Genomic DNA, 24,275 nt, shown 5'->3' with positions numbered 1-24,275 from the left:
AAGCCACAGCACCAGTTTGACAATGACCAGATCTTTTCATCACAAGGAAAATGACATTTTTAGAAAATATGTTCTGGGTTGTTTTTGTTTGTTTTCAGTAGATCTTGGTGCTGCTCCTTTCCTGGTGCTTACATATTAACGTCTTACCCCTACAAGCAGGCTTGTAAGCTAATTGGTAGCAGTAGTCATGTGTGTCACAATTACTATTTTATTAGCACTAGATACATTCTTATGTGATTTCATTTGATCACAACTGTTCTATGACAGGTAAAGCAGACACGTTTCTATTTTACAGAGAACTAAGGCTTAGAAAAGTTAATAACTTACCCAAAATCACTCAGTGTGAAAGTATCAGAGTTGAGACTCAAATTCAGTTGTTTTCGATCAATATTTAGGAGCACTTATCCTATGCCAGGCACTATACTGGTTATGTGTTGTATGGTATATGACATCACTCTGATCTTTGTCTTGTTTGTGACCTTGTGTGTATCCTGTTTGACACATTCCACTGGTGAACAGCTAAACTTGAAATGTGTTTTCTACTAGTTCAGAATTATCTTCTGAATCCAGACCTGACATTGTATACTTGGATTCAGTCTTGCAAATTTGTTTGTAACAGCTCACAAAAGCATATCAGATTCCTGTGATTGTTTCCAAGAAGGTACATGGGTAAAATTAGTATTTTTTTGTCATAATGTTGCTTTACTATATCTTCAGCTTCTTTTAAATCTCTGGAGCCTAGCACAGAGTATGGCATATATATATATATATGTATATTTGATAAAGGAACTTTTAACCAGTATTGCACCAAGCAGAATGGTTACTAAATAAATATATGTTGAATGAACACTTATTGAATTACCTCATTTCATCCCTACAACAATCCTCTGAGGTGGGATTGTCTCAAGCATACAAGGAAATTGAAAGTATGGAGATTAAGTAATTTGCCTAGGGTCACACCTCCAATTAGCAACAGAGCTAGAATCCAAGAAACACAGGACTCCTGACTATAAAACCTGTGCTTTTCACCACCAGCCTTCCTATGAAAAGAAGGTCAAGATTCTTTTCCCATATCTCTTAAAATATTTCAAAACAAGTAATCAATTTTTATATAAATGAAATAATTTGCTATTATGTATTAGGCCAGCTATTATTCCCTCTTTATAGTTTAAGGTGGCTTATTCAAGCCACCTTCACACTGCTAGTGAAGAACCCAGGTCTTCTGACACTGCTATTTTCCATTGTTGCCTCCAAGTGATGACTTCAGATGGCAGAAGTACATGGGATGAATGCATGTACAACTGGTGAAATCTAAATAAGCTCTGTGTATTGTACCAATAAAAAAAAAAAGGAACAAATCATTTCTTAGAAACATACAACATCCACAGTAAACATTAAAAAAATTTGTTTAAAAACCTAATTATTTCTTTCAAAGCCCATGGAAAAGAAGAACTAAATTTGAAAAGAGATTCGATTATTTGCTAAATGTTTCACATAAGCATATGATACAGTCCACCTGTTGTATTTCCTTAGGTGACTGCTTAGAATAGAATAGACAGCTAGAATAGATACCTCTCCAAACAAATAAACAAAGTTCCTGTTTTCTTATTCTTCTCCAAATTAAGATGGAAAGGAATTAAATTTGTCGAGGTAGCGTAATAGATTTTAATAGTGGATATTGGTGTATCTAAACCCTACTGTAAGTTGCTACTTAAACTTGCATTGAAAATAAGTGATTTTAAAGTGAAGTTATAAGATAAAAATTAGGTCTGCATTTTTGTGGAGTAAAGTTCTTGTACATGGTGGTATTTTTTTTTATTTCATATATGCCTTTGAGATATGTATCAACTATATGAGGATAAAAGTCCAGAAACAATTAGTGTTGCACTTAAATGCTTAAGTACTTGAGTGATAGGCGGTAAAAGTACTAGATGGCGTAAATAGACATTGAGTGTCATTTTAGCAATAGAGCTCATTTCCAAGAAAGACTTTTCATTCCTTGGCACTATACTAGAACTTCTATATTTGTTTCACTTTGTTTTTCTTTTTTGCATTGTCTATATAAAAGTATAGATGACAATTGTGTCAGTTTGGCTTGATACACACTGCAAAAGTGGGTCCTGTTTCTGCACAAGCTCACTGGTGTCAGTTCAGCTTAATGTGGGGACTTTAAAAAGTATCTGATGTGGCTCCAGATGGGGCCTCCTCTTGGTATATTGGAGTTATCTTTACCCTGGGCTTGGATTATTATCTGTTCATGGTGGCACTGGATAGCAGTTAGCCCTGCCTAGAAAGACCTACATGTTTAGAGCATCCCAGAAAACCTGGTATTTTATATCATTCTTGGGGCTGAAATGGGATTTAAGAAGATCTGTGTAACCCCAGACTCCCAGAACGAAGATTATCATAAGCCATGTGTGTGTTTGATTTGCTTTCTGTTCATGATTGGTCAGTTGTTTACTGTCAGGTAAATGTAGCAAGGAAAATGCTGGCTCTAGATTTGGAGTGCTGACCCTTATGGCCTATGTTACATGAAATTAAAGTGATTCAGCATCTTTCCTAGTATAGGGTTGAAAATTAGAAATGCCTAAACAATTTAGGCACCTAATAAATATAGAACGTTACAAAATACTTGAAGAGTTCATTTTTCTCAGGTCTTTTCCTGTTCTCTGGCAACTTTGTACTTTTGCATGTTTGTCTTAGCTTGTTTATCTATTACCACCCCAGAAGAATACTGTGTAGAAAAATGGGTTGTCTCATGAATAGTTTAGTACTTTTCTTCTTACTGTAAAACATGAGTGTTAGAATTTTGTTGTTTTTTACACTAACATGGAATATGCATATTGCTTTTGAAGCTGTGGATGTTACAAGGGAAGATATTGGCCCCCCATTCTTTTCCTACCACTGTAGAGAAAATAAGTAGTCTATAATACTTGCAAAAGATAATGAAGTCCTGTCTTGTAATGACATGCCGTTGTTCTCCTGCAGTTTAATAAATGTACATGAAAATGTATCAGTGCTATTTTTTGAACAATTCCAGAAAGACCCAAGTGAAACAGGAGGGAAGGGGGCAGGGCACAACCTTTAAAAGAATGACAGAGCCTGAGGACAGGACATAAACTGATTAGAACCAAATAGGTCCAAGATGGCAGACTAGTCGACTTCCGCTAGACCTTAAACCTCAGGATACGCTCATTTTAACACATCAGCAAGCTAAATGACACACCCACAGGCACCATGACAGTTCCAAGGCCGACCATAAAGGTCAAAAAGTAGGTAGTGGCCCACTTTCTGGAAATTCCCACCCCTTCCCCAAAATAGCTGGAATACTCCTCCCACTCACTAGCCTATGGAATTACCTACCCTTATAAAAACTGACAAGCCGGTACCCTGGTGCCTTTCTCACCTTCTGAGATGGCCCACACTCTGTGGATTGTGTTTCTCTCTAAATAAATCCACTTTTTACCTTTCACTTTGTCTCTCCCTGAATTCTTTCTGCAATGAGACATCAAGAACCTGAGCTTCATTAAGTCCTGAGACCAGGTGTGTGATCTCAGTTAAAAGACTGTGGGTTCGAGTCCCAGTCTGGGTTTTGGCTGGGTTCAAGCCCTGGCCCATGAGTTCAAGTCCCAATCTGAGTTGCACAGTTTCACAAAGAGTAAAAAATTAAAATCATCATTCATCACTCGGAATTTTTTCCTTATGCTCTAGAAACCCCCTGAATAGAGTTGCATATCTTAATATATAAAAAGAGTTGGTCTCTTATTTGAAATACAGAACACTAATTAAGAATTTTGCTATTTGGGTAAAGAATAAACTGTTCCATTTCTACCACAGCTGGGTATACTCACTTGAACTCTATTGAGTTAATCTATGGGTGATATTAATCACCCATAGATTAACACTACAGGAGTCAGTGCAGATCCCACCAGTTAAAGGTTCAGTTCTCCAGATGCCATTGCTTCTGATGCCAGCCAGACTTTTGACTGACTTGGCTACAGATTTGGGGCTTCCTGTAACCCCCTTGGATCAATAATTTGCTAGAACAACTCAGAAGAACTAAGTAGGGCTTCCCTGGTGGCGCAGTGGTTGAGAGTCCGCCTGCCAATGCAGCGGACACGGGTTCGTGCCCTGGTCCGGGAGGATCCCACATGCCGCAGAGCGGCTGGGCCCGTGAGCCCAGCGCGTCCGGAGCCTGTGCTCCGCGGCGGGAGAGGCCACATCAGTGAGGGGCCCGCGTACCGCAAAAAAAATATATATATATATTGATCACGCTTTGTGCCAGGCTGACGGAATGGTGGGGCAGGTACTTGGTGCAGTTGGAGCTTTACCTGAGGTCTTCACAGAATTGGAAATTTCCTGTTTCCTGCTTAGACGGCTTCTAGGTGTACTCACTGAAGGAGACAAGAAAGCAGCAAAAGTGCAAAAGCTGTCTAAGAATGAAGTACTTATGGTGAACATAGGATCCCTGTCGACAGAAGGAAGAGTTAGTGCAGTCAAGGCTGATTTGGGCAAAATCGTTTTGACCAATCCTGTGTGCACAGAATCAGGAGAAAAAATTGCCCTTAGCCGAAGAGTTGAGAAACACTGGCGTTTAATTGGTTGGGGTCAAATAAGAAGAGGAGTGACAATCAAGCCAACAGTAGATGATGACTGAAGAATTAAATAACAGATTTGGATGAAGTCGGAATTTCTCTTAACAACCTAGGGGTATATTTTCAAAGCAATAGTGAGGAATTAATTTCACAGCTCATTACCTTAGAAGTAGCTGTAAGGATATTCTCATTTTTTGGTGATGAAAATTTAACCTCTAGTACTAAAATAGGGTCTACAATAAATGTAAAAATTGGTGTAATGTTGGATTAAATCTACATTTTACCAGAAATTAATCATTCCCAAATAATGTCTAATTTATACATCAGTGCAGGTTTGAAAGGAAACTGCTACAATCAGCCTTTGCTGTAGCACACATACCACTGAACCTGTTTGAAATAAAATTTTTCTTCTTAAAAAAAAAAGTATACAGATTTCCTCAGCTTTCACAATCAGTTATAGAGCTATCATTTAAGGATTAGAGATATTAGTATACTTAAAGTTATAAAGATAAGCAGTAAAAAAATATCAACTAAAATTGGGTGGTGGGGAGAAGGGATCAAATATATCTTTCATTAGTTATCATCAGGAGTTAATAAATATTATATAGAACATGGAAATACAGGTTTGAGTATTAAATAGTTATAAGGATAATCAATAATAATGTTGCTATTATTAGTTAGTATAGCACTTAAATTTGCAAAGTGCTGTTTAAGTGCTTCAAGTATAGTAACTCATTTATTTCTCACACCAATCTGAGGTAAGTACTGTCATTATCCCTGTTTTACAGATGGGTTACAGAAAGGATAAGTGACTTGCTCAAAGTCACATAGTAAAGGATTCAACCAAGGGAGTTTGCCTCTAGAGTATATGCTTTTAGCTGTTATGATATATTGCATCTTAAATGTATCACTTTCAAATGTACATACACTCAAATGTAAAACAAATATGAATAATTAAAAAATACTGAAGTCAATAAAACAAAAAAATAGAAAAATTATCATCATAATAAAAATATATAAATAGGTTAAACTCACCCATTAATAGAAAAAATGAGGTAGGCCTGTATATCCTGAAATTGAAAGGGCTTTGCAGATATTTATAAATAATCAGGGTGAGGAAGAAATGTCAAAAAATACAAATACTGTAGTTGATCTATTCTGTGTTTAAAGAAACACACCAGGCCTTCCCTGGTGGTCCAGTGGTAAAGAATCCATCTTGCAATGCAGGGGGCGTGGGTTCGATCCCTGGTCAGGGAACTAAGATCCCACGTGCCTCAGGGCAACTAAGCCCAGGTGCCACAACTACTGAGCTCGCACGCCTCAACTACTGCTTGCATGCTGCAAACTACAGAACCCACGTGCCCTGGAACCTGTGTGCCACAACTAGAGAAGAGAAAACCCCAAACCCGCATGCTGCAACGAGAGAGAAACCCGCACACCACAATGAAGACCCTGCACGCTTCAACAAAGATCCCGCGTGCTGCAAATAAGACCCAACACAGCCAAAAATAAATTAAATAAATAATAAATAAATCTTTTTAAAAATAAAATCACTAAAGAAAAACCACACACACACACCAAAATCCCTAAAATATGTGTATGTATATAAATGGATAGAACAAGTGGTCACAAGAGTACAGCATTAATAGCAGTTACCTTTTGGAAGGAGAGGAAGCTTAGCAGAAATGAAGAGACACTTCTTAACTTTACTCTGTATTTTTTTTTTTTTCCCTGTGGTACGCGGGCCTCTCACTGTTGTGGCCTCTCCCGTTGCGGAGCACAGGCTCCGGATGCTCAGACTCAGCGGCCAAGACTCACGGGCCCAGCCGCTCCGTGGCATGTGGGATCTTCCCGGACCGGGGCAGGAACCTGTGTCCCCTGCATCGGCAGGCGGACTCTCAACCACTGCGCCACCAGGGAAGCCCATACAGTGAATATTTTTCAACTAGAAAATGAAGAAGAGAATATGTGATCACTGTCACTTGCCTTTCTTCTTGTATAAATTATCTGTTCCTGTGCCTTATTCACTAACTAGATAGTTTTTAACAAATTTCATTGGAACATAGTACATGAATAGACTTCAGAACTTATATGATTTTAATGAGATTTGCAGTTTAAATGTTTGGCAGCTCTTTTTCGTCATGTAGGTCTTGGTTTAAATGTTACCTCTTTGGTTAAGTGAGGCTTTTTTTGACCATCAAAGGAGCCCTCTGGTCTTTATCATGTTGTCTTGTTATATTATGATAATAATGTTGTCATCATCTAGTCTTGCTTACTTTTTTTCCTAAAAATAATTTGTTTTCTTTCCCTGAAGTATAAGATCCATGAGAGGAAGAACGTGCCTTGATCATCTTGTAGCACAGGACCTAAAATAATTCTTGGCATATAGTAAGCACTTAATAAATACTGTTGCATGAATGAAAAAAGTAATACTCATTCTTAAAAATTCAGAAACTTACATTTAGGCCATCCAATAATGGCTGAGCTATGGTGAACTGATTAATGATAATTCATAGGAATCTAGTAATCAGAATACCAGTTTGTTTACTTATAGTAGTAGATATGAATAGTGTAATAAACAGAGATGGATATGCATTATGGGTTTTTTCCTAGCATTATTATGCAAAAAGCAAATTTAATCAAGAATAAAAAATGAATAACACGTGGAAATTGGGGAAAAAGAGAGGTGGGCAGTTTCAAAAAATACTAGATACTATACTCTGGCTATTGATTGTATTGCCTAACACAGGGGTCCCCAACGCCTGGGCTGCGAACCGGTACTGGTCTGAAGCCTGTTAGGAACCAGGCCGCACAGCAGGAGGTGAGCGGCGGGCCAGCAAGCAAAGCTTCATCTGCCGCTCCCCATGGCTCACAGTACCGCCTGAACCCTTTCTCCCGCTGTCCGTGCGTGGAGAAACTCTTCCACGAACCCGGTCGCTGGTGCCAAAAAGGTTGGGGACCGCTGGCCTGACAAGTATATTATCTAGTAAATGTTTATTCTTGGTCCTGAGAATCGTAAGAGGCAGTATGAATGATTTGGTTTTGCTGGTCCAGTCATAAAAATAATAAAGTGCCAGTCCGATTGATGGTGGATTAGATCGTACACTTATGCAAACAAAGAAGAGCATTAAGTTAAAGTTGTAGTTTGTTACAAATCAAAGAGTAAAAATATGACATAAATGGTGGTTCCCCAAAAAGCATTCAAAGTAATAGATAAGCCCTTATTAAAGCTCACTGATGGAGCTGCAAATTTCCATTTTCCATTTTTCTAAGTAGAATAAACCCTGAACCTGAATCAGGTTTTGCCTGGAAATCAAAACTACACCATTCAGTTTGAAAAGACGGAGGCAGATTTTCTTTAAAACTTTAGAAATGTTTGGGAAAGGTAGATAAGTGGTACGTAAGTAGTAGTAGCACTGATTAATTACTACTAAAATTACTGATTAATTTTCATGCACTGTAGAGTAGAAGACAGGCAGTGTAGTATAGCAGATCTTCAGCCATGTGCCTGAGATTCAGTCTTAGGTCTGCCCCCCACTTGTTGTGTGACCTTAAGTAAATCATATCCTCTCTGTGCCTCAGTTTCCTTGTCTTGGGGTACTATATCTTCATAAGATTGTTGGGATGTTTAAGCAAGAACGTACGTGTGTGTGTGTGTGTGTGTGTATGTGTGTGTGTAGTTTTTAAATGGTGTCTGGCAGATAAAATAGTACTACATAGGTATTAGCCACTCCTATTCAACAAATATTGAATATTTACTGTCAGTCACTGTACTGAGGATGGGAAGGTCCTGCCCTAGAGGAATTCAGAGTTTACTGTAGCTCAGGGCTCTAATTCTTCTCTACTTTCATCCGAGTGCTTTTTCCTGTATCTTGTATCTTATTTCCAAGAGAATACATTCAAAGTTCTAGTTTAATCTCATTTTTAAATTTTCCCCCAGTTTTATTGAGATATAATTGATAATGTTGTATTATTTTAAAGTATATCACATAATGACCTGATATATGTGTATACTGTGATGTGTTTACCAGAATGAGTTTAGTTAACATCCATCACCTCTCATAGTTACAGTTTTTTTTCTTGTAATGAGTACTTTTAAGATCTCTAAGATAAATAAGTCGTGGGGATATAATGTACAGCATGGTAATTATAGTTAACAATACTGTGTTGTGTATTTAAAAGTTGCCAAGAGAGTAGATCAACGTTTAATTTTTACCTGATATTTGTAGAGGTGGTTAGAAAGTTGACCTGCCGAGTAAAATAAAATGTTTTAAAGTCATTTAAATTTTTGTTTTATAGATGTTTGTTTGCTGCTAATGGGTGTGAGCAAGTTAGATATTCTATATCGGAGACTTCTCCTTACAAAACTTTTTATCAGAGGATGGGGAAGGCCAGAGGATCTCAAAAGGTAAGCCTTTTTTTCTGAATGCCTCTTCTAAATTTGTTGTTTTAGTAAACATTTGAAACTTCATTTCAGTTACAAAGTCCTTTACTATAAATATAAAGTGATTGGTAAATTAAGCATTAACTACTATATAAGAAAGAAATTATTTCCTTTTCTCTTTTATCTAATTATTGCTCTTAAGTTTTAACCCATATAATCATAAATTGAACTATTTTAAAAGTAATTCAGACTTAAAAATAAAGAGTTCTCAGACACAGATTTTTAACTTTGGTAATTTTTTATCCATTACAGATTTCAGGGACTAAACTTTCTTGGGTAACTTGAATTTGTAACGACTGTGAAACTGTGATATAGTGTAGCTCATGGAAGTATTTGAACTTGTGAAAAATAATTTTAGGGATTTGTGCCTTTAATTTTGAGTCTTGAATATGTTAATTACTTTTGGAGCAATGATATTTCTCATGTTTTTTCTGAGACAAAATGTCAAGCTTGAAAAAAATCAAAGCCTAATTTTTTCTTTAATTATTAAAATTAAATTTTAACATAGTTTATGAACTGGACTTGCTAATTTTTAATTACTTTTCATCAGTCTCAATATAATGGGAATACTGAAGTTTTTTCTTTTTTCCCCCCCTTCCCATAATAGACTCTTTGAATTCAGAAAGATTATTGGAAATCGAGAAAGATGTCAGAATCTGGTTTCAAGTGATTATCCAATATACATCGATAAGGTATTCAGATGAAAGAAATGCAATTATAGAAATTCAGGTTTTATATAACTGTGTGGCAAGAGTGGGCTGAATGTTGGAGTATAATAATAAACTCTAAAACATGAGTACAATATAGATTTTTCATTTAATATTTTTTAAATGCTATTATGTACCCTAACTGAATGCTTATAGTAACTATATGCATGTTTATATGGGAGCATATGTTTAATACTTAACTAAATACAAGAAAATATTTAGGGATGGATCTTTTTGAGCCTCATCTTTTATCTTTAGGCTCAAGAGAGTTAAATTATTCAACATTCAGAAGAATTACAAGTAATACAGGGAAGTACTCTACTGAGAGAATCAGCACATGAGAAGTTACTAGCAAAACAACTGTTAAATAACATCAGGGAAATGTTATGGGATATAGTTAATTGCTGAGAGAAGGGTAGAAAGAAAATGCTATAAAATTAGAGAATATGAGAAAATATATTTGAAATAATTTTGTTTTTAAGCAGCCATGTTTTCCTGTAAAACACTTCTAGGCTTATGTAATTGGATACTTGAAGCGCTGTAGGGGAGGGCCTGCAGCTGGGTAGGCTTCACATCCCTCATGGCCTTCAACCACAGTAACTCTACTTTTGTTGCATTTATATATTGGATGTCTTTAGCAGATTTATTTTTCAAAAGACTTTCACTGCTAAAAACAGGATCTTATAAATTGGAAATCCCTCCTCTATACCACATAGCTGTTCCTTTTGTATCTTCTGGATTTAGAACATTTCTCCCTCAAATTTTCCTAAATATTTCCATTTTCTCTGTTTTTTTCCTATTAAAAAATCGTAGGCTTGAACAAATTTAAAACATACCAAGTAAAGATCAAAACTGTAATTTATGCCACTTTCCACCTCCTAATTCCATTTTCCTCCCAAGGAGGAATTACTGTTAGGATTTTAGAATGCTTTCTTACAGATATCCTTCCTCTCCCCACCTTCTCTCTCTTGCTCTCTCACTCTCGGTTTTTAAAGATTGAGATATAATTCAAATACAGAAAAATTAACCTTTTAAAATGTACAATTCAGTGTTGTTGTTTTTTATTATTACATTTCCAAGATGTGCAACTATCACTATCTAATTCCAGAACATTTTTATTGCCCCCAAAAGAAACCCTGTACCCATTAGCTGTTACCTCCCACTTCCCCAGCCTCCGACCTGCTGATAATCACTCATCTGTTGTCTCTGTGGATTCACCCATTCTGGAAATTTCATATAAATGGAATCATCCAACATGTGGCCTTTTGTTTCTGGCTTATTTCACTTAGCAAATTTTTAAGGTTCATCCATGTTGTACCATGTACCACTGCTTCATTCTTTTTTATGGCTAAATAATATCCCATTGTGTATATGTACAACATTTTGTTTATCCATTATTCAGTTGATGGGCATTTGAGTTTCTACTTTTTTTTTTGGCTCCATCAGGTCTTAGTTGCGGCACATGGGATCTTCGTTGAGGCATGTGGGATCTTTTGTTGTGGCACGAGGGCTTCTCTCTAGTTGTGGCGTACGGGTTTTCCCTTCTCTAGTTGTGACACGCAGGCTCCAGGGTGCATGGGCTCTGTAGTTGTGGCTCCAGAGTGTGTGGACTCTGTAGTTTGCGGCACCCGGGCTTCTCTCTAGTTGAGGTGTGCAAACTTAGTAGTTGTGGTGCGCAAGTTTAGTTGCCCCGCGGCATGCGGGATCTTAGTTCCCTGACCAGGGATCAAATCTGCATCCCCTGCATTGCAAGGCGGATTCTTTACCACTGGACCACTAGGGAAGTCCTGAGTTGTTTCTACTTTTTAACTGTTATGAATAATAATGCTATGAATATTCATGTACTAGTGTTCTTGTGGATATATTTTTTTCAGTTCCCTTGGGTATATATCTAGGAGTGGAATTGCTCAGTCACATGGTAACTGTATGCTTAAATTTTTAACAAACTGTCAACTGTTTTCCAAAGTGCACCATTTTACTTTTCCACAAGCGGTGTATAATGCTTTCAATTTCTCCACGTTCTTACTAATATTTCTACTTGCCCTAGCCTTCCTAGTGGGTGTGAAGTATAATTTTATTGTGATTTTGATATGTCTTTCCCTAATGACTGTGATGTTGAGCATCCTTTCATGTACTTATTGGCCATTTGTATATCTTCTTTTGAGAAATATCTGTGAAACCTTGCCCATTTTTAATTGGGTTATTCCTCTTTTTAGTGTTGAGTTGTAGCTTGATTAATTTTTAAATCTGTCTTATATATGGCTCTGAAAGTGTTTTTTTCTTACCAAATTGCCATTTATCCCAACACTATTTGTTGAATTATTATTCCCTTTCACATTAGTTTGTGCTGCCTGCTTTGTCAAATAATTCTTCTAAAATAGATAAAAGAAAACTTTAAAACTGTAGGAGGGGGCTTCCCTGGTGGCGCAGTGGTTGAGAGTCCGCCTACCGATGCAGGGGACGCAGGTTCGTGCCCCGGTCTGGGAAGATCCCACATGCCGCAGAGCGGCTGGGCCCGTGAGCCATGGCCGCTGAGCCTGCACGTCCAGAGCCTGTTCTCTGCAACAGGAGAGGCCACAACAGTGAGAGGCCCGCATACCGCAAAAAAAAAAAAAAAAAAACTGTAGGAGGCACAAAGATGTCTAAAATGTAAACACTTCCTGGATTAAAAATTTCGTATTATACACGTTAGGTCTCCTTACCATTAAAATGCAATGCAATCCCAATTAAAATCTTCAGTTTAGTGCTAAGATCCATAAAAGGATCCTAAAATTATTTTGGGAAGAACTCAAATATATATTTGGGAAGTACAGCCAGATCAGGAATACTTGAAAAGGAAGAGTGGTAAGTAAAAACTATGTCAGTCATATATCAATGGGTATTGTAAGGCACAGTATGATCAGCACAGCCTGACACTGGTTTAGAAATAAATGATATGCTAATGAGACCTGATAAATGATTGAAAATAATTTGTAAAATTATTTTCCAAAAAATAATTTTACAAAAAAATTTATGGAAAGTTACTTCATGATAAAGTAGTATTTTAAGTCATTTGCAAAGAAAGTGTGGATTATTTAATAAATGATGCTGAAACAACTGGTTAGTATTTGTGTTTTTTAAAGAGGTTGATATATTTAGCTTCTAAAAATACAGTTTTTTGTTTCTGGTTTTAATGAAAATATGTGATGCTTTACTGCTAATTTAATTTTGACTATTGGCCTGATAAAGATTTTTTTATTTAAAAAAAATAACTATTTGAGGTGGAAGAAAAAACTTAGGTGTTGAATATTAGTAAATGCCTTTGCTACATATGTAACTGTCACATTTCTCCTTATTTAATGTGTTGACGTGACTCATTTCATCAATAGGTTACCTGAAAACAAGCCATTCTAACATATATAATGTCAACCCTTATTTGATTGTGGTAAATTATAATTTGTTTGTAAATTGTTTTTATATTGTTGAATTCTTGTAACAAATATTTTATTTTGTTATTGTATATCATTGTACAAATAAGGTTTACTTATAGTTTGTTTTCCCAAGTAGGCTCAAGTAGAGAACATAGAAGGAAATGAAATGTGTGTAGGAGCCTTTAGAAAGCAGAATGGGGCAAAAGGATACATAGTAGGCACTAAAAAAAAAGTTACAATTGAATAGAACTTTTTAACAGAAAACATCTATGATAGACCTAGATACCACTGTCCTTGTGTATGCATCTTCGTTTTGCTTTTTTTTAGATTGAAGAGCAGTCAGACTGTAAGATCCTAGATGGACACTTTGTTTCCCCCATGGCCCACTATGTGCCTGATATCATGCCAGTTGAATCTGTTATTGCAAGGTAAGTATTTTTATTCAGAAAGTTAAAGCAGTAGGTTGTTTACGTTCACTTATACAATTACAATAATATCAATGCCATAATATTTCAAATTACTTATTATTAATTGCAATAATTATTTAGCATTTTTCCATTAAATGTGGGGTGGGACGGAGTAAAAATACAGAGTTTTAGTATACATTTGAACTTAAGTTATCAGCTTAATCTTCAAAATTTCAAGAAGCAGCACAGTGCTGGGAATGCTAAATGAAGCAGAGTTGTTAACGTTGGTAGTTTTGATTATGAGACTGAAAATTAAGAGTTAGTTTTCATGAGCACAAAACAGATATAATCATTAAACCATCCTAAATTTTCTTGTCTATGTTCTATTCAACAATTTATTGACAATAGATAAGTAGTGATATTTTCCCTTGCCCAGGCAAAGTAAGCTCAGAATTCAGGTTTATGTTGCCTGAGAACACAACCGCCTAAGGTCAAACCTTGAGCTGACAGAGTGCAGTGTTCTACTGTGATAATAATTCCAAAATGTCAACTGCTAAGGAAATTGAAAGGAGAAGTAAATCAGTTTGGGAAGATAAAAAAGTTCTGAAGATGGATGGTGGTAGTGATTGCATAACAATGTAAGTGTACTTAATGTCACTGAACTGTACACTTAAAAATGGTAAAAATGGTAAATTTTATGTTATATACATTTTACTACAATGATAAAAAAAAGAAGAAGTCATATAGGAAAAAACATTAAATGAGAGGACCAAGATACTATGATAAGAAGACGACAAATAGAGAAGACTGTGTTTTTTCTGGTGTGGTTTGCTTTTACCTGCAAACATAAAAGTTTTAATAAATCAAATCCTGTTATATACTGCAAGTTGAAAAAAAGATAACATGAACTATGTTATTGATATCAACAGCTTGTACAGCCAAGCATTATTCCTGCAAGGAAAAGAAGTGGAGCTATCTAAAGAATTGTTTTTCTAGGACTTAATCATATATATTGATGTCTTTAAAAATAAGAAAATTTCATTATGCATATATAAAGTTGTGGTATTGAATAAGGTAAAAATGATTGCAATAAATTCTGTGCTTATATTGTAATTGAATTTTTAATACCGTAACACCAAGCAAATTTACAGTATCTTTGTTGCCAGTTGGGCAAACATTAGTTTAGTCAGTCAATTACAGGTTTTTTTTCCTACCAAAACATATGTTTATGTTTATTACATTCCCATAACCATTATAACAGAATTTTAATGCATTTTAATAAATAAATGATAATGAAAATTCATCAGTGCCTGAAAACTCAGATTTTTTTAAACTACTAAATGATCATGATATTTTAAATACACAGTTCTACATTGCTACTATCTATTGAAATAGAATTTATAGATGAATAATCATGCCATAAAGCACCTGTACTTTCATCCAACAGGACATGGAAAACAGCAAGTCAATTACAGTTTGAATGTCAAAATTCTGAATGACCTTTTGTCCCAGATAATTTAATTATGAAACTTTTAATAATTCAAAGTTTGTATTAAAAGGCTTTTAGTTTCACTGATGTGTTTTATTTTAAATAGGTTCCAATTTATTGTGCCTAAAGAATGGAACAGCAAATATAGACCCGTATGCATTCATCTTGCTGGAACAGGAGATCATGTAAGACTTTATTATAACATCTTAATCCCTAACTTGTTAAGCTACTCTCCTTAACAGATGTGGTTATTATATTTTTTAATTTAATTTTAATTTTATATTAGACTACAGTTGATTTACAATATTGTGTTCGTTTCAGGTGTACAGCAAAGTGATTCAGTTATACTTGTACATATATCCATTCTTTTGTAGATTCTTTTCCCATATAGGTTATTACAGAATATTGAGTAGAATTCCCGATGCTATACAGCAGGTCCTTGTTGTTTACCTATTTTATATATAGTAGTGTGTATATGTTAATCCCACACTCCTAGTTTATTTATTATATTCTTTAAGTACATCATCTTTTCTTTCCTCAGCATTACTGGAGACGACGAACACTAATGGCTCGTCCTATGATTAAAGAAGCCCGAATGGCTTCTTTGCTGTTAGAAAACCCTTATTATATCCTTTTGTGATACCTAGAAATCTTTTCTCTTATTTATTTATTTATAGATTTAGTCATCAAAAGGAATGATAGTAACCAGCTTTTCTAAACCAGTTAAATTTAGTCAGTTCAGAAAATGCTTAAGAATTAAGGAGCAAGAATGAAAAGAAGTGAAAAATTGTTTCATGCCTTTTTAAAAGGCAATTTAAGGATTTTGCTTCTGTTGTATAATGAAGATAAACCGCTCTTCTGTTTCTTTTGAGATTTATACTGGATTTTAATATTAATAAGTCAAGTGTTTGACTTATTAAGGAAACCCTCATGTTTTAAATACATTTACATTTAAGTATCAGTTGAGGTTTAGAACAGTTCTTAACTTAATTTTCAAGATTATGTCAGACTATTCCCAGAAGAAGAAATGAAACTGATGCGCAGATATAAAGAAATGTTCAGCGTTGCTGGTAATAAGAGAAATGTAAAGTTAAAAGAGCAGTTACAAAAGATTTAAAAAATAAAACACAGTAGTCATAAGGCTATTGTGAAATGGGCACTCTTATTACTGATGACTGTGAAAAGCAGTTCAACCCTTTGGGAAAGCATTTTTACTATATGCATCAGAAACCTTTAAAAATCTCACATCCCTTGACATTTTGATTCTGGGAAGTTTATTCTAAGGATAAAATATTAAGAAAAGAGAAAATGATAGAAAAGAGGAAAGATATTTAATAGCTTATAACTTATAATAGTAAAACATTAGAAATAGCTTAAATGTCTAACAGTAGAAAAATGGTTAAGTAAATTGTGGTTCATAGCATTGGAATGTTGTACAGTTGGTTGTGTTATGTTTATTACTTTACTACCTGTATGACCTTGAACCTGTTAGTTAACCTTTTAGTACCTCAACTTTTCCTTGGTAAATGGGAATAATCTCTTAGGTTATTCAGAGTATTAGAATAGTTAATACTGGTAAATAATAAGGATGCAGTAAATTTTAACAGTTAGTTATTATTTAAAAAGTTTACAGTAATGAATGAAAAGTATTTATAATGCAAAAAGAGAATATAAAACTCTATGGTATGGCATAGGTATGCAAAAAACCTAAAATAGAAAATCCATTATTTTCTATTTAGAAACTGTGCCTAAGGGAAAATTTTGGAAAGAAATACAAAAAAATATTAATATGGTTGTCTGTAGATAAAATAGTTTTTCTTCTAACATGATTTTCTGAATTTTCTAGATTTTTTTATAAGTGAAAAAAGAGACCAATAAACTTCATTTTAATATTAAGTTGGGGATTACACAACCCTGCTGAATTACTAAAATATTGAATTGTACACTTTAGATGGGTGAATTGTATGGTATGTGATTATGTCTCAATGAAGCTTTTTAAAAAAAGAAAAATAATTAAGTTGAAAAACCTGAGAACTCCTTAACAGCCTATTTGGAAAATAGTTATTTCAGCATTAAATTGTCTTCAAGTTTAACTATTTTGCTTAAGTTAATGTGTTTTGAGACACAGAGTGTGTTTAATTATTTAAAAACTTTCTCTTTGACCCACATTCTTAAATGGCTGCAGGAAACCCAAGGACCAAATGTAAGTATGTGTTATCTTCATTTTCCAGTCTTTATACTGAATTTTCAGCCATCTTAAAATTTTTGATAGCCTAACCATTTTTTCTGAAAAACAGAATTCTGGGCCCCTTGCATTCTTGTGGTACCTGGATCTTTGCATATAATTATTCTACATGGTTGTATAATAAATAACCATTGACAAAATGAATTTTTGTACATTTTGGCAAGGTTTCATATAGGAGCTAATTATGTATGTCTTTATATGAATTAAATTTAAAAAAATAGATTATAGGGACTTCCCTGGCAGTTCAGTGGTTAAGACTTTGCCTTCCAATGCAGGGGGTGTGGGTTCGATCCCTGGTCAAGGAGCTAAGATCCCACATGCCTCGCAGCCAAAAAAAACCAAAACAAAACATAAAACAGAAGCAATATTGTAACAAATTCAATAAAGACTTAAAAAAATAGATTGTAACTTGGTCACTTTAGTAATAAAATCATATTTTTTATAATTATATAAGAATAGTTCCGGATTCTAAAAATATATATTTAAGTGCTTCTTATAAAGAAATGTACTTAGGTAAAATCAGTTTCTAAAACAGAAAGTTTCAATTGAATTGGTGTGTATTTAAATTAATCAAAACATGTATTATAAAAATGTTCTAACATTATATTCATAAATTACGTATTTTGTGAAAATAAGCAACATTTAAGATTTTGGTAATACATGAGCCTAGTATTATTTGAATTCTTTTACATTGCTATTTATTTTATTTTTTGTTGTTGTTGCCTTGTTCCTTTTTTTAAGATTTTAATTTTATTTGAGTATAATTATTTACAACGTTGTTTTAGTTTCTGCTGTACAGCAAAGTGAGTCAGTTATACAAATACATCTATTCACTATTTTTTAGATTCTCTTCTCACATAGGTTATCACAGAATATTGAGTAGAGTTTGCTGTGCTATACAGTAAGTCCTTGTTGGTTATCTATCTTTTTTTCTTAATTTAAATTTATTTATTTTTTTATTTTTGGCTGCGTTGGGTCTTCGTTGCTGCACACGGGCTTCCTCTAGTTGTGGCAAGAGGGGGCTGCTCTTCGTTGCAGTACAAGGGCTTCTCATTGCGGTGGCTTCTCTTGTTGCGGAGCACGGGCTCTAGGCTCGCGGGCTCTAGAGTGCAGGCTCAGTAGTTGTGGCACATGGGCCTAGTTGCTCCGTGGCATGTGGGATCTTCCCAGACCAGGGCTCAAACCCGTGTCCCCTGCATTGGCAGGTGGATTCTTAACCTCTACACCACCAGGGAAGCCCTGGCAGGCTGATTTTTAACCACTGCACCATCAAGGAAGTCCCGGTTATCTATCTTATATATAATAGTATGTGTATGTTCATCCCAAGCTCCTGATTTATCCCTCCCCCGCCACATTTCCCCTTTGGTAACTCTAAGTGTGTTTTTGATATCTGTAAGTCTGTTTCTGTTTTGTAAATAAGTTTATTTGTATCTTTTTTAAAATTAGATTCCACATATGATTGATATCATATGCTATTTGTCTTTCTCAGTATGACTTACTTCACTTAGTATGATAATCTTGAGGTCCATCCATGTTGCTGCAAATGGCATTATTTCATTTTTATGGCTGAGTAATATTCCATTGTATAGATAGATAGATAGATAGATATACCACATCTTCTTTATCCACTCCTCTGTTGATGGACATTTAGGTTGCTTCCATGTCTTAGCTATTGTAAATAGTGCTGCAATGAACATTGGGGTGCATGTATCCTTTCAGATTATGGTTTTCTCTGGATATGCCCAGGAGTGGGATTGCTGGATCATATGGTAGTTCTATTTTAAGTTTTTTAAGGAAGCTCCATACTGTTCTCCATAGAGGTTGTACCAATTTACATTCCCACCAACAGTGTAGGTGGGTTCCCTTTTCTCCACACCCTCTCCAGCATTTATTGTTCGTAGACTTTTTGCTGATGGCCATTCTGACTGGTGCGAGGTGATACCTCACTGCAGGTTTGATTTGCATTTTTCTAATTATTAGTGATGTTGAGCATCTTATCATGTGCTTTTTGGCCATCTGTATGTCTTCTTTGGAGGAATGACTATTTAGATCTTTTGCCCATTTTTTGATTGGGTTGTTTGTTTGTTTTTTTTGACACAGAGCTGTAAGAGCTGTTTCTGTATTCTGGAGATTAATCCCTTGTCGGTTGCTTTGTTTGCAAATATTATCTCCCATTCTGTGGGTTGTCTTTTTGTTTTGTTTATGGTTTCCTTTGCTGTGGAAAAGCTTTTGAGTTTAATTAGATCCCATTTGTTTATTTTTGTTTTTATTTCCATTACTCTAGGAGGTGATAGAAAAAGATATTGCTGTGATTTATGTCAGAATGTTCTGCCTATGTTTTCCTCCAAGAGTTTTATAGTACCTGGTCTTACATTTAGGTCTTTAATCCATTTTGAGTTTATTTTTGTGTATGGTGTTAGAGAATGTTCTAATTTCATTCTTTTACATGTAGCTGTCCAGTTTTTCCAGCACCACTTATTGAAGAGACTGTCTTTTCTCCATTGTATATTCTTGCCTCCCTTGTCATAGATTAAATGACCATAGGTGCATGAGTTTATTTCTGGGCTTTCTATCCTATTCCATTGATCTATATTTCTGGTTTTGTGCCAGTACCATACTGTTTTGATTACTGTAGCTTTGTAGTATAGCTACAGTATACTACAGGAATCAGCTGGAGTCTGCTTCCTCCAGCTCCATTTTTCTTTCTCAAGATTGCTTTAGCTATTCGGGGTCTTTTGTGTTTCCATATAAGTTAAAAAAAATTTTGCTCTAGTTCTGTGAAAAATGCCTAGAATTAGGTGAATTATTTTACACTGCTTTAAAAAAAATGTGCTTTATGTTCTATTGTAATTATTTTTTTCTTAGAAGGGACAACTATAAATTTGTTTTTCCTTATATCAATCGTGGTAATTTAATGAAAAATTGACAGTATAGAAATATTATTTTCTCATACATATTTTAACAGTTTTAAGTTATATCAAGTAAATAAGACATTCTTTTCTGGACTTCAAAATAGTTTGGTAGTTGAAACTCAATGAAAATTATATGTTGTAGAGCAGATACAGCTTTTTTTTTTTTTAAATTTATTTTTGGCTGCGTTGGGTCTTCCTTGATGTGTGCAGGCTTTCTCTAGTTGCAGCAAGCGGGGGCTACTCTTCGTTGTGGTGTGTGGGCTTCTCATTGCGGTGGCTTCTCTTGTTGTGGAGCACAGGCTCTAGGCACGCAGGCTTCAGTAGTTGTGGCTCACGGGCTCTAGAGCGCAGGCTCAGTAGTTGTGGCGCACGGGCTTAGTTGCTCCGCAGCATGTGGGATCTTCCTGGACCAGGGCTCGAACCCATGTCCCCTGCATTGGCAGGCAGATTATTAACCACTGTACCACCAGAGAAGTCCCTAGATACAGCTTTTTTAAAAAATAAGTTTTAGGTGATTAATATGCAGAACAATGTTAGCAGCATTCCAATTCCATCCATTTATTCCATTGTTTTACTTAGCTATCTGGTCCTTTAAAGGAAAAACATGTATTCTGGCTGCCTGTTTTCAATTTGCATATATTATCATGTAAATACATAAAATAAATAATTTTCTCTTTTGTTTTGTGAGGCTAGAAGGTCCAGCTTAAAAAACGTGTCTGATCTTTTTGTGATGGGAGGAGCTCTTGTTTTAGAATCTGCAGCTCTCTTGCACTGGCTAGAGAGGGAGGGTTATGGACCTCTAGGAATGACCGGAATATCCATGGGAGGACACGTAAGCATTTTCATTTTAACTGATATTTAATTGTGGTTATGTTTATAAAATCTAGGGAATCAAGCAAGGTAATGGATTTATGACACATCCTCCTCTGTGGGAGTCTCATACTGTACGCATGCCGGAGAAAATTGCAGCCTTGAACGATTGCCCAGTCTCCTTGCCTGTGGGCTGTGAGCACTGAAAGGGGTTGTATAGTGTGGGAGGTGGGGGGAAGATCTAGGGAATCTATTTATTTAAAAATTCACTTTAGGTATAGAATTAATTTTAGTTTTGGTGAAAGCAGAAACAGATTCTAAATTTTCATTCCAATTATGAAGTAACGATATTTTTTGTATGATTCATGTAGACACTGATTATACTACTTATTCCACAGCTATATCTCAGGTGTTAGATTTAATATTTTATTAAAAGTTGATTATAAACTTAACTTCAAGTGTCAACTATAAATGCCTTATTTTGCTGTTAAATTGGTGAAGATAGGTAATTTGGAAAACACTTTTCCTTTATCTCTTCTCTCCATCAACCTGTTTTACCTTTGCTTTCTAGAGTGTACTAAAACGGCCTCCTAATTGGTTTCTCTGTCTAGTCTTTTCACTCCTTAACCTTATTCTTAAGGCTTTTTCTCCACACTGTTAACTAGAGTGGTCTTCCTAAATCTGATCTCTGCTCTCTCCTGCTTAAAACCTTCCACAGGTTTTGCTATTGAACTGGGCACTAGCAATGCCAGGTGCTGGCACCCATCTAGTGCCCCCTCATTCCCTTTCACCTGGCCGAATAAGAGCTTGTCCTTTCGCTTCCAGAGTAGAGCTTACTTCCTGTGAGAAACTCTTCCGGATTCCCAGCCTTATCCTAGACTATACTTCGTTTCTCAATAACACGTACTTATTTCATTATACTGTGATTACTTGTCTAGCAGTCTGTTTTCTCTATAAAGCAATTGATTCAGTGAGGGCCAGGAACATGCTCTGGTTCATTTTCTGGACATATTAGTCATACAGTACATTAAAATATATATATATATTGTGTAAGTCATTTGAATTATAAAATTAAGTGTAAAACCTTACTCAAATTCAAAACAACTACCAAAGAGTGAAACTGATAAAATTAGCTTCAAAAACTCAAATTCAAAACAACTAAAGACAGTGAAACTGAAGAGTGGGAAAGGATTTCTTTTCCTAACTAGTAGTGTTTCCATTGTTATGACCCAGGTCAGGGTGTTATAACGGTCAGCTGGACTACTACCTATAAACTGGTTTCCCTACCTCAAATCTCACCCTCTCTAATCAATGTTATAAAATACTATTTAGCTTCATTGAATCACTTGACAGTAACACTCCTTTGCTCAGGTCTCTTTATTAATTCCCCATTATCTACAGAACAAAGCGACCTCTAATCTGATCCTGATCGATCTTTCTAGCCCTACCTATCTCCCCTACCCCATTGGTCACATGTGCCCTACTGACCAGCGTAACTGAAATATATTGGCTGTTTCCCTACCAGACCCTGTGTTTCTCACCATCTTGCCTTTGATTATACTGTCTCCTTTATATGGAAGACCACACCCCATCTTTCATTTCACCTAAAAGACTCAACCATTTCATGAAGCCTTCTCTGATTCCTCTAGCCAAAAATAACATTTCCCTTCTCTAAACATACTACATCATTTTATATCAGTTTATATCAGTTATAATCTGCTTTGTAGTTCACCAAATTCTTGACATCTTTCAGTCAACCTCGAAAGCCTGAGATTTTATGGTTGAGATTTTGCTCTTTCTGAGCAGGTCACTTACATAATGAGTGTGCTTAGCCTACTGCCCAGCATCTACATCCTAGCATGTTTGCTCTATATTTATCAGTAGAAAGTAGCTTTCTGTGATGGGTCTTAAGGTACTTAAAATTTCCTAATACATTTTATTGCTTTTTTAGAGGGCAGTTATATGTCATTGTTGAGTTTTATGGTTTGGGGAATTTGGAGAGTTTGCTAGACATTCTAATGAGTGTTTAAGAGACTTTGTGTTCATGTCTTATCTCATCAGCTACTATACAAAGTACTTCTTAATATTAAATATTTTTCATTTTGGTGAATGTAAACTTTAAACTGAATCTCTCTGTTATCATGTTACAGATGGCTTCCTTAGCAGTATCCAGCTGGCCTAAGCCCATGCCACTGATTCCATGTCTGTCTTGGTCCACAGCATCTGGGGTCTTCACTACGGTAATTTAATTGCAATTAATGTTTAGATAATTATATATAATTAACGGTAATTGTTTGCAGGGTTCCAAAATCACCCCCAGGCTTGGTGATTCACTGGAAGGAATCGCAGGACTCAGTATATAGCCGTACTCACAACTAAAACTTACTGCAGCAAAATGATACACTACAAAATCAATCAAGGGAAAAGGCACACAAGGCAAAGTCCAGAGGAAACCAGGCATAACCTTCCAGTGGAGTCTCTCATGTTGTGTTTAATTCCCTCAGCAATGAGTTATGACAATATGTGCAAAGTGTTGTCCATCAGTGAAGCTCATTTGAACCTAGGAGTCCAGGGTTTATATCAGGGGTCAGTCGCTTAGGCACCCTCTGCCTAGCATGTACTAAATTCCAGAAGGAAATCAGGTGTTCAGTAGAAACTACATTGTTTGTATAAGCAGTTTAGGCACAGTGACCCACTTTATCATGTTGGAAGTTTTATATCAGGGTAAAGAACTGTTCACTGTCAAGTTACCAGACTCTAGGCAAGGGCCAACCTCACAAGCAGGCTTGTTTAAAGATAGGAAATCTCAAGTCTGCTTTGTTAATTTTTTTCTGCACAGTAATAATAATAAAAACTATTGGACAACGTGCTTTATACGTGTGATTTGATCTTAATTTAGTTTGTTATTTCAGGGCGTGCTAAGTAAATCGATTAATTGGAGGGAGCTAGAAAAGCAGTATTATACACAGACAGTTTATGAAGAAGAAATTATTCACATGCTTGAATATTGTGGAGTAAGTATTTTTAACTTCTGCAGAACATTGTGGGGGAAATGTTGATCATGTTTAATGATTCAGATTTTTTAAAAGAATTGCAGTTTTGTTTTGTTTTTTTAACATATATAACTTTTTTGTGTGTGACCGCTCCACGTGACTTGTGAGATTTTAGTTCCCCAGCCAGGGATTGAACCCAGCCCTCAGCAATGAGAGCACGGAGTCCTAACCACTGGACTGCCAGGGAATTCCCTGAATTGCAG

The 24,275-nt window shown here is 35.5% G+C and overlaps 1 protein-coding gene and 1 non-coding gene across 4 annotated transcripts in view; both read left to right on the top strand.

Annotated features, from left to right (window-relative positions):
* Positions 1 to 24,275, top strand: part of ABHD18 (abhydrolase domain containing 18) — a 34,901-nt gene that overhangs the window by 619 nt on the left and 10,007 nt on the right. The window contains exons 2-10 of one of the 3 annotated variants that reach the window (XM_073804848.1): positions 8,895 to 9,003; positions 9,647 to 9,731; positions 13,484 to 13,584; positions 15,159 to 15,237; positions 15,594 to 15,680; positions 17,230 to 17,255; positions 20,903 to 21,041; positions 23,170 to 23,259; positions 23,932 to 24,033. In XM_073804848.1, coding sequence (XP_073660949.1) covers positions 8,912 to 9,003; positions 9,647 to 9,731; positions 13,484 to 13,584; positions 15,159 to 15,237; positions 15,594 to 15,680; positions 17,230 to 17,255; positions 20,903 to 21,041; positions 23,170 to 23,259; positions 23,932 to 24,033 — 801 coding nt within the window. In that variant the 5' untranslated portion in view covers positions 8,895 to 8,911. The remainder of the gene's footprint in view (positions 1 to 8,894; positions 9,004 to 9,646; positions 9,732 to 13,483; positions 13,585 to 15,158; positions 15,238 to 15,593; positions 15,681 to 17,229; positions 17,256 to 20,902; positions 21,042 to 23,169; positions 23,260 to 23,931; positions 24,034 to 24,275) is intronic. The other 2 variants (XM_073804850.1, XM_073804849.1) reach the window with 2 other exon arrangements.
* LOC117312485 (small nucleolar RNA SNORA42/SNORA80 family) lies at positions 21,105 to 21,241 on the top strand. The gene has a single exon (XR_004526813.1). It is a non-coding gene; the product is annotated as a small nucleolar RNA SNORA42/SNORA80 family (small nucleolar RNA).

Source organism: Tursiops truncatus, chromosome 5, assembly GCF_011762595.2.
Source record: "Tursiops truncatus isolate mTurTru1 chromosome 5, mTurTru1.mat.Y, whole genome shotgun sequence".
NCBI lineage: Eukaryota > Metazoa > Chordata > Mammalia > Artiodactyla > Delphinidae > Tursiops > Tursiops truncatus.
This window is presented reverse-complemented; position numbering and strand designations above follow the sequence as displayed.